At 46.1% G+C, this 10652-nt stretch overlaps 2 protein-coding genes across 2 annotated transcripts; one reads left to right on the forward strand and one right to left on the reverse strand.

Annotated features, from left to right (window-relative positions):
* Positions 1-177: 177 nt before the first annotated feature.
* On the reverse strand, positions 178-1460 carry gig2p (grass carp reovirus (GCRV)-induced gene 2p). Its single transcript, XM_018755550.2, has 2 exons — positions 1356-1460; positions 178-934 (listed from the first exon to the last, which is right to left on the reverse strand). The coding sequence occupies exon 2, from the start codon at positions 874-876 to the stop codon at positions 238-240; it is 639 nt and encodes a 212-aa protein (XP_018611066.1). The 5' UTR covers positions 877-934; positions 1356-1460; the 3' UTR covers positions 178-237.
* Positions 1461-2996: 1536 nt separating this feature from the next.
* Positions 2997-6969, forward strand: fdxacb1 (ferredoxin-fold anticodon binding domain containing 1). Its single transcript, XM_018755192.2, has 6 exons — positions 2997-3493; positions 3611-3796; positions 4162-4318; positions 4726-4929; positions 5037-5195; positions 5549-6969. Exons 2-6 carry the CDS (start codon positions 3622-3624, stop codon positions 6600-6602), a joined length of 1749 nt encoding a protein of 582 aa, XP_018610708.2. The 5' UTR covers positions 2997-3493; positions 3611-3621; the 3' UTR covers positions 6603-6969.
* The last annotated feature ends 3683 nt before the right edge of the window (positions 6970-10652 follow it).

A 10652-nucleotide genomic window follows, 5' to 3' on the forward strand; every position in this document is an offset into this window, starting at 1 on the left:
TACCAGCGCGCTGCAGCACACGTTGTCTGAAAGCACTTCTCCCGAGCTGGGGGGGGTCACGGCAAGCCAGAGCCTAACCTGGCAACACAGGGCGTAAGGCTGGAGCGGGAGGGGACACACCCAGGACAGGACGCCACTCTATCGCAAGACACCCCAAGCGGGACTTGAACCCCACACCCACCGGAGAGTAGGACCCGGTCAAACCTGCTACGCCACCGTGCCCCCCACAGCACAACACTACCACTTGCAAAAGTGCTTTTTCATAAGTGGGCAAATGCTCTTCCCACAGCCCCAGCAGGTCTCCTCGCTGTGCGCTAAGTGTGCCTCTGACTTGCACGTCCGACACACACTCCTTCCAGGGGACGGGCCTCTGAACTGTCGTTTCTGAGCAATCAGCCCCTGCAGTTCGGTGAGGACAGCTTCTGGGGCCAGGGCGACGTCCACTATCTCCACGCGATTGGGGTCCCACACACAGTCCTCCTCCAGGCCACTGGGCACAGCCTTCATGCCACATTTGGGGGGTACCCAGGCTGTGTCATATCCCTGGTTGTGCCAGGTCTTCTGCAAGGGGTGGTTGTCCTTGTCAATGCGTTTGACACGCCCAGTATCAACATTCAGCTTCAGCACCACGCGGTCACTGGGGAAGGCCTTCAGCGGGTAGCGTTGTGCCTTCTTCTGGTCGCGGCTCACGTACACACCTGGCCCCAACATGCCGTCGGGGGACTGCCGGAAGCCGTGCCGAACGATGCTGCGGGCCCCCTGTACGCTAGTGCCGTGGTACATGGTGTACACCGTTCCTTGCTTTGGCTCCTGCTCTGGCCCCAGGTGTTGGACATCATCACATTCTGTCTCCCAGCCATAAAACAGGATGGACATGTCTGTACTTCTTCGTACCTAAGATGTTTGCGATGTACAGTAACTGGTTTCCATAAACCTACAAACAGAAATACGTGATAATTATGAGAAAACAAGGGACTTAAAATGAGCTTTTGTTTTAGGAAATGGAGATAAGAAGAGAGGTGATGAAGAATTCTGTACAACCGCCTGCTGAGGAATTCCTTGACTTTTTTTTATTGTCAAAAAGTAGCAGCAAATACTTTCCTTGTTGTTTTCCATATTTAAAATATAGTCAAAAGACAGAATTTCCCTTTCACTTACAGTAACAGTGTCTTAAAGTACTTTAAAGCAGATCCACCTCATAACGAATATTATTTAATTTCACTAACTGTTCTTTTCATTTCATCATTAGTTCGTTTGAAGCACGAGAGATGAGGATGAAGAATCGCACTTTTTTTGTTTGCTCTAACAACATTTTAGTGTTTTAGGTAATCGCAGAAGTATAGAATTCATCCTACCTTTTCATACGCGAGTCCGTACGACGTTTTTCAGTAGCAAAGGATTAAAGTCTCAATTTCACGGAATTAATTCTACCGCGGAGTTTCGCGGGTCCCCGGATTGTGAGCACGAGCGAAGAGCGCGAGCCTCCGCGAGCCGGTTCGTGAGCCTCCCTGCGCCTTTCGCTTTCTCTTCTTCCTTCCCATAAATGAAAGTCTCACCCGCCTTCCTGCTACATGAACACGTACCTTAGAAATAAAAAAGGAATTCAGCAGCATTTTGATGGATTTGTTGGTACGACTGAAGTATTTAATTGTCTGTCCTGTGCGTTTGACTCCAGTCCGTAGCTTGTGCTACACACAACACAACTTCTGATAAAATTTATGGAGCAGGAACTAACACGCCCGTTTCTTAACAAAAATATATTGTTAAAATTTAAATGTAACTCCTGTGTGTTTTGTGTTCACATGATGATTCCGTTCGCCTTAACGGAGCGTTACTATTGAACAACTTTTTAAATATAAAACATATAATTTCGTTTGGAGAGTTCGCCTACATGCGAGAATGAATGAAACTTATCTTTGCACGTTTTTTTTTTACAAGCGGTTCTGAAAATGTGTGTGTGTGTGTGTGTGTGTGTGTTTTTGAATACATTGTAAATTGAAGCTTTCCAGTAAGAGCAAAGAAGAATAGGGTAAAATAATGAAACAGTAAAAAATGTCCGCATAAAAAGTGAAAACACAAGTTAAGGAAAATGGAACAGCACTCGGTTACTTCGAAGGCAATTCCCCGAACAGTGAGTCATGCTGCTCGGATGTTAGGGTGATTCCCTCATACCTTACATGTAATACTAAATATTAATATAATATAATATTATATTAATATTAATAGGCGTGAAAAATGACCACACCCCTCAAATGATCGCGCACATGTTCTCTCAATATGATATTTTTTTTAGCACTGAGTACTACTGGGGGTATTTTTGAACGCTGACACGAGACAAGTTGTTACGCAACTGTTAATTGAAGCGGTTACCGCTTGTCCAAGTCAGGCTTGCGGGGGTCCGGAGCCTATCCCGACACCCTTCGCACAAGGTCACAGACGGATTCGAACCTGCCCTGCACCCAGCCTGGTGCTCTCTTTGTATTAATTCCATATTAATTAATATTAGCTCCAAACAACGGTATAGGCATTTGTGAGGTTTTAAAGTAACCATAAGACAACATTTTATATTTGCCAGAACCGTAACTGGAACTCCAAATAAGACGACCTGGTTTGGCCCTATTACAGAGAACATTAGCGCTGTCTAATGTCATTAAAAAAGTCCGAGTTCCAGGGCCCGCCCTCCTCCACATTCATACATTTTATTGGTCACTGGAGGTGTCAGTCTTCCTGTCCCCGCTCGGTGTCGCTCGATAATCTTCCGGTGTAGAAACGTAGCTGAGCCCCACGCGAAATATTTTTTTTCTGAACGTGTTCGTCTTTAAACTTTTACATGTGACAATACTTAGATCTTTCATTAAATATCCAGTAGCATATCACTCAAGGAATGCAGCCGATGAAACTATTTTAAAAAACGTGTTGGTCATCTTCACTACTTTCTTCCCGTTTCCCCCCGGGCTCTAACTAAGCCACACTCCAGTAAATTATAAGTTCTTTAAAGAAGGTGGGAACGGCTAACGAAGGGTTTTAATGAATGGTCTGTGGAAATGGCGGACATCCGTAGCCTCTGCGGCACTGTACATCGCTCGCGTTCCTGAACACTTTATTTTTGCCGTTCCGGCAGCGAAGCACGTGTTTTTCGCGCGGAGCCTGTCTGTCTGGCTGCTGTCCTGCCTCCAGCTACAGCACCTCGGCACTCAGTGGTCGTGGACGCGGAGAGTAGAATTTATAATTTAGCCGAAGCGAGGGGGCGCAGTGGCAGCTCAACCGCGTGCTCATTCATTGTCATTTCCCCACGTCGCAGCGGCCCTTCAAGGACGAGCAGGACTGTGGCTTCGTGTCACGTGTGTCTGTCTTTGACAGACATACAGTCGCCTCTCTCTCTGGGCTCGTTATGATCATGTAGTAGCAGGTGCTGACTTCACCCTCTTGCTGTGTGTACGGAACCTGACATGCGCTCCATCCCGAGGGCGTGAGCGCTGAGCGGGTGAGGAATGTAAGTTTCTGCGCTCCTCCTCCTGAATCAAGTCAAGGAGGTTTTGTTTTTTTTTTTTTCTTCTTTTTCTTTTTTGCCCTGCTGTGTGTCAGCGTGACCACGTTGCTGTTCTTCCAGGCGGTGGTACGATGACGACCCTTCGAGAGGTTCTGCTTGTGGGAGAGGGAAACTTCTCCTTCTCGGCTGCCCTGTGCCAGGCTTCCTTGGGCGGTGCCAAGGTGACAGCCACCTGCTTCCTCACCCAAGAGGCAGCTCTGCGGCAGGATGGGGCTGCTGACAACATACGGAGGCTCCAGGACTGCGGTGAGACTCTTTACGGTTCTCTAAGATCATGGTTTTAAATAAATTATTTGGTGGATGGTGGAGGATTCAAAACCAAAAAAAAAAAAAAAAACAAATCCTTGCAGTACTTGATCCATCAGCGTTGCTAAGTAGGCACTGGCAAGCGCCTTCAAGGACACTACAACAGCAGCGGTAGGGCGTGGGACTCGAACCGACAACCTTTACGTTACGTGTTCTTAACGTGCTGTGCTACAGTGGGTCGGATGTCTCGCCACACAGCCACAGAGGTGGTCAGTAAGATGTAACCGTATTGATGAAGGGCAGTTAGTTTTCATGGAACTGTGTTGCACTCCATAAACTGAGGTTCTGGGTTCAATGTGTTGCAGGGGCAGAAGTGCACTTTGAGGTGGATGGCACCTCCCTGCAAGAGTGTGCTGCGCTCAAAGGAAGGCTCTTTGACTGCATCGTCTTCAACTTCCCCCACTGTGGGCGCAAGAGCGGAGTGAAAAAGAACCGAAACCTGCTGGCTAAGTTCTTTCTCAGGTTTAGTACAGCCTCTGCATGAATCGACACACATCATTTGTGTAGAAACGCTTCACAGGATCAATGAGCATAACGAGTGGCAATATGCAAGTCGGCCTGCCAAGGATGAATGACATTTTATCGGACTGTGGGGAGATCCATGTTGCCCTGTGCAATGGGCAGGGTGGCACACCTGTTGATACTCCAAGGATGAATGACATTTTATCGGACTGTTCCTGGTTTTTTGGTAAATGATTTACATTTATTGAGGTTAGTTTACGGAACAAGATATAAACAAAAAAAATTGTTCCACTGTAAACTGTGGAAGGAAATCGGGGTGATCCTTCTTAGATCTGAATGGTACTGAGGAGTATAGGTAGCACTTGCTGCGAGAGTGTTGGCAGTTAACAGATAGTTTGCTTATGCAGCTGCGTCCAGGTGCTGAAAGATGGTGGGGAGATCCATGTTGCCCTGTGCAATGGGCAGGGTGGCACACCTGTTGATACTCCAATGAGGGAGTGGCACAACAGCTGGCAGGCTGTTGCTATAGCTGCTGAGGCAGGACTTATCCTGAGTGAAATCTGCCCCTTTGACCACGAAAAATACCAGGGCTACAGGTGCACCGGCTACAGGTAACACAAGTATTCTTACTATATGTAACTGATCGCTGAAGTGGCTTGGAACTGGGTGACAAACTAACAGGTTATGCGTCTTATTTTTGGCTTTGTCTTTTTTCTAGGAGCCAAGACAAAGGTTTCCACATGGACGGGGCCTTAAATCATGTCTTCACACGTAGTTTGCCCTGCGTCGCCCCTCAGAGTATGAGCATGGAGATCACTGTCGGAAGAGAGACTGTTCGCTACGAGTTTCCCCAAGAGTTGTGTGAATTTGCAAACAGGTTCTCGTACAGCATTTTCACTGATGCGTCCAAAGTTTTGGTTACTAATTCTGCTGTTGTTTTCCATGGGGGGATGTTTTCGGCCACCAAAAAAGAGTGACCAGATGCCAGAAATGAAAATTAAACTGGTTAATCTTTAGCTCGTGGTTACGATAAGGTCAAAATGTTACTTCCCCATTGTTGTAATATAACTGGCAGCACAGGGAAAATAAACAGTATTCAAAATAGCTTCAAAGGTCATTTCAGAAGATTTTCAAAAATGGCAAAGACTTTTTTTAAAAGCTATGTTTTTGTTACTTTATTGTTCCTAGAAGTGTCTTGCTTACCTTTTTTGATTTGTTTGTACTGCTTAGGAATTTCCTGGGCCCTCAGTCACATCACCCTGTGCAGAGAGTGAAAGAGCAGCTGCTGAAAGAACTGCAGTCAATATGGCCAGTGCACGTGGTGGATATGGACTTCCCCGAGCTCTTCCGCCGCTCTGCCGACAGGCTGCATGCATGTGGTCCTGGCATTAGCTCCTCAGACATCTACTGGATCCGACCCACTGAAACCTGTGTTCTGGGCCAGGAGGAAAAGGAAACGGAGGAAGATGGTGAGCCTGATGGCAACCAGGATAGTCCCATGGGGGGCTTTGGGCTCCGACCATCCTTACTCATGCACGTCCAGGAGATCATCCAGCGTAGGGCCTTCCAGCCCGAAGTCCTGCATGCATTGAGTGGGTTGGTGTTCCAGAGAGTGCCCGTCTCTAGGAGCGTCTCGCCTGCTTTTCATCAGCTGCTCCTCATGGGGGCTTTCCCTGCGGAATCCCAGCCAATCCATCAGATCAAGAGTTGCCTGCAGTCGCTGCTTTCCCCGCATGGCATCGCCTTTGAAGAAAACCAGGGAGGTGGTATACAAGAGCTGTGGGTGAATACAAAGAGCCCCTTTAAAGTGGGCCGTTTGGAAGCGTTCCCTGCCACAAGGGATGGCCCGCAATCCCAGCAGCTGTGCGTGGCCACTTTCAACCTGGACTTGTTGTCTGTGCAGATCTTTGACGTGGCTGACTGGCGCCTCCTGTGGAGTGCTGACCCCCGCTTCCTGGCCCACTTCCTCCTCAGATCCCCTGGGCCTTTCCGCGCCTTCTCGCTGTACCCACCTGTCTACACGCATGATATCAGCTTCTGGGTGGAGCCAGAGGGCTTTGATGAGCTGGCCTTCCATTCCCTCGTGCGGCGGGTTTCGGCAGGCACCGTAAAAGAGGTGGTTATGGTAGACCGCTTCCGGCACCCCCACATGGGCCATGCTAGTCTGTGCTACCGGCTGACCTACCAGTCCCCGGACCGCGCGCTCTCTCACAGCCAGGCGTCGGGCATGCAGCTCCAGTTGCGCAGCCTGCTGCCTACAGAGCTTGGGGTGACACTCAGATAAAAAAAAAAAAAAAAAGAATGGTGTCCTACTGAACTATATCAATCAACTGAAACACATCAAGAACTGGGGAATCTACTGGTGTAATGGTCAGAGCCATCACCTCACATTTGAAGGACCCAGGTTCAAGTCTCGCTGTCATTGTAGTACTCCCGAGCAAGGTACTTGCTACGAGTTGCTCCACTAAAATTTAATTTACTGTTAAAAAAGTAAGCAGATGTAGTAAACCTACCCTTGTAAGCCTCCTTCGTTGAAGGTGTCATATAGAGGTGGTCCCCGATTTACGATAGGGTTACGTTCCACGAAACCCACTGGAAGTTCAAAATATCGCAAGTTGAAAATGCATTTAATACATACCTCTGCGTGACAGACCGGGATTGCTGCCCAGCATCACAATACTATTGCACCGTATATCGCTTGCCTGGGGGGGAATCAAAATTTGAAGTATGGTTTCTACTGAACCTCTATTGTTAGCTCACCATTGCAAAGTAGAAAAAATCGTAAGTCGAACTATCATAAATCAGGGACCAGCTGTACTGTAAATGGATAAATTTAAAGGAGGATATTTGCCCCCTACTGGTCAGAACAGATTCCCAAGTGTGAGGAAGATCTGAAGTTGAGTGGGTTTGTATTGTCATTCTTCTATATAGCTTGTGTACAGTGGAATGAAATGTTGTTTCTCCGGGGCTTTGGTGCAACACAGAACAGTACGCAAGACTACATACATTTTCAGTATTTAATGCAAATGTGATTCTTTAATTTGATTATTTAATGGACTGACATTCTGTCCAGGGTTTACACCTGTGTGCCCAGTGATTCTGGGATGTCTGGACTACAATGATCTTGACCAGGACAAGGCGTACATTGTTGTTCTTTTGCATTGTGTACCATCTGTGTCCTGTTTATATTTGTGTTTTCTCTGTGAAATTCTAATTAACTTATTTTTTTCCATGCATTGTTTGGGTTCAGAATATATATACCTATAGTTTTGTGTTCCGTTTAAATGTGTAATTGGAGTCATGGCAATGAAAGTAATATTTTTACAAGAGTTATATTGAATTTTACTATGAATAAGTGGTGTACAGTATTTTTATTTATCTGCAGTTAAATGTGGGCTTTTGAGGGAACTGCAGAACACTTGCGGTACCTGTGCTGCTTGGGAGCAATGCTGCTGTGTGTAAATGTAAATACCGTATTTATGGTGCATGCACATTCATAGTGGCTGAAATACAGAGCAGTTTGTGAAAATAATTAAATCCAGCAGAAACATTATTTTCCAGTTCTGCATTCTAAACTGTTGCAGTGATGCCTCATAAAAATTAAAAATAAGCCATAATGATGTGGAAATCATTGGAAACTATCTCTTATTTCAAAGTTTAAAGATGGTGTCTGAGGCTCAGAAATGGCACTTGAATAGAAATCAGGTAAAAACTTTTTTTCTTTTTAGATGCTTATCTTAATATGGTGAAAATGTAGGCAACTGGATTTCCTGCTTTTCTCTTTGAGGATAAAATGAGTGCCAGCTTTCTGGCTTTACCTCTCAAAAGATTATTTATGTCCAGTGATTGTGTCTAGAGAGCATTATGTACTAAGTTTTATGAGAGCTTTGTATTCAGCTCATTTTTGCCTGGATTTTATGTGTTTAGGCTAATAAAGTCTTCTGGGCATAATGTGTGCATCTTATTACGTGGGTCCAGCCAGTGTCATGTAATTAGTTGTCTTAATCATAGCGACTGACCACAGGTGTGATTTCCAAGGCAAAGGAGGAATGGAAGTGGTTTGCTATTGCTGCCTTCAATGCAGGTGTGGAGAGTGCAAACATGGTGAAAAACATGGACTGCACACCCTGAGCTGGACTTGAACCCTACACCCACAGAGCAGCACAGGATCTACAAAGCTATACTACTGTGTGTGCACCCACATGCATGCACACACACACCAACTTTATTACTCAGTTGCCAAGATTATGTATTTTTCTACATCAGCTTGATGTTTTAACCATTCATAGAGCCGTCTGGAATTTCAGATTTACCTTTGCTGCATAGCACAGGTGGATAGAGAAGTAAACAATACTGATATAAAAGTTCTGTTACTTTGTAAGTAGTGTATCCAGCAGCAAAAAATCACCTTAGTGAATAAGGTGTGGGGGCTGATAACACTATACAGAGTTCATTGAAAGTCACTTTGGAGAAAAGTGTCTGATAAAAATGTAATTCAGGGTAAATATTTTGACTGAAGCGCTGCAGCAGGAAAAGGGATTCAAACTCATGTTTTCTAATCGCAAGGCATCAGCTCTAACCACTACACTACCTGGAATGAACAGTTAACAGCACTGATTTACCTTTTTCGTGACATCTTCACACAAAGCAATTTACAACCCTTGACCCATTTATACAGCAGTGTATTTATATGTGAGAAGTTCAGGGTAAAGAAATTGCTCAGACATTACTTAGTGGCAGGAATGGGATCTGAACTGCTTACCTTTAGGTTATAAATCATTGTACCAGATAGCTACACTATTCACACAACAAGAAAATCTGGTGTCACTATCCAAATAACGACTGAAAGGTGTTTTGATCGTGTCCTCTATTTTCCATGAAGCACATACACTGATGTGGGTTCCTTCCTGCTTCAAATGCTCCACCATCATCCCCATTCCGAAGAAACCCAAAATCACAGGACTTAATGACTACAGACCTGTCGCCTTAACGTCTGTGGTCATGAAGTCACTTGAAAGACTGGTGTTGGCCTACCTGAAGGACATCACTGGACCCTTGCTGGACCCCCTGCAGTTTGCTTACCGAGCAAACAGGTCTGTGGATGATGCAGTCAACATGAGACTGCACTACATCCTGCAACATCTGGACAAACCAGGGACTTGTGCGAGAATCCTGTTCGTGGACTTCAGTTTGGCCTTCAACACCATCATCCCACACCTCCTCCTGTCCAAATTAACCCAACTCTTCTGTGCCCACCTCCATCTGTCGGTGGATCACCAACTTCCTGACGGACAGGCAGCAGCTAGTGAGGCTGGGAAAATTCTCATCCAATACTCGCACGATCAGTACTGGCGCCCCCCAGGGATGTGTGCTCTCCCCACTGCTCTTCTCCCTGTACACCAACGACTGCACTGCAAAAGACCCTCTGTCAAGTGCCTGAAGTTCGCAGACAACACTACACTCATTAGCCTCATCCAGGATGGCGACGAGTCTGCTTACAGACAGGAGGTCCAAGAGCTGGCTGTCTGGTGCAGTCATAACAACCTGGAGCTGAACACGCTCAAAACAGTGGAGGTGATCATAGACTTTAGGAGAAACACCCCAGCATGATCCCCACTCACCATCATGAACAGCACTGTGGCAACAGTGGAGTCATTCAGGTTCCTGGGCACCACCATCTCACAGGACCTGAAGTGGGAGCTCCACACAGACTCCATTGTGAAGAAGGCCCAGCGGAGGTTGTACTTCCTTTGCCAGCTGAGGAATTCCAATCTGCCACAGAAGCTACTGATGCAATTCTACTCCGCAGTCATCCAGTCTGTCCTTTGCACCTCTAACTGTCTGGTTCTGCTCGGCTACAAAATCAGATATCAGAAGATTACAGCGGATAGTTCGGACTGCTGGAAGAATCATCGGCACATCCCCCCCAGCTCTCAGAGAACTGCACTCGTTCAGAGTCAGTAAAAGGGCTAGCAAAATCATTCTAGACCCCTCACATCCAGGCCACGTCCTCTTCGAACCATTGCCATCTGGCCAGTGCTACAGAGTACTGAGCACCAGGACAGCCAGGCACAAGAAAAGTTTCTTTCCTCAGGCCATCTACCTCATGAACAGCTAACCCCCCCCCAGAGAGTAAACCAGTGCAATACATGACACTATTTATATTTATAACTATTTATCACATCATATCTCTTACTCACACTCCCTTGTATTTGTATCTAGTGACTATTTTTGTATATTGGGTACCTTATATTTTTCATCCCTTATTCACATACTCTATCTTTTCATCTGTCTTGTCACTGTCATTCTGTCTGTGCTGTGGAAGTTTCTGTCA

Source organism: Scleropages formosus, chromosome 4 (assembly GCF_900964775.1).
Source record: "Scleropages formosus chromosome 4, fSclFor1.1, whole genome shotgun sequence".
NCBI classification, from domain to species: Eukaryota; Metazoa; Chordata; class Actinopteri; order Osteoglossiformes; family Osteoglossidae; genus Scleropages; species Scleropages formosus.

Coding starts and splice junctions, on each gene's coding strand:
- gig2p (XM_018755550.2), bottom strand. CDS start 876: ATGTCCATCCTGTTTTATGGCTGGGAGACAGAATGTGATGATGTCCAA.
- fdxacb1 (XM_018755192.2), top strand. CDS start 3,622: ATGACGACCCTTCGAGAGGTTCTGCTTGTGGGAGAGGGAAACTTCTCC. Junction 4,319..4,725: donor CTGGCTAAGTTCTTTCTCAG/GTTTAGTACAGC, acceptor TTGCTTATGCAG/CTGCGTCCAGGTGCTGAAAG. Junction 5,196..5,548: donor TTGTGTGAATTTGCAAACAG/GTTCTCGTACAG, acceptor TGTACTGCTTAG/GAATTTCCTGGGCCCTCAGT.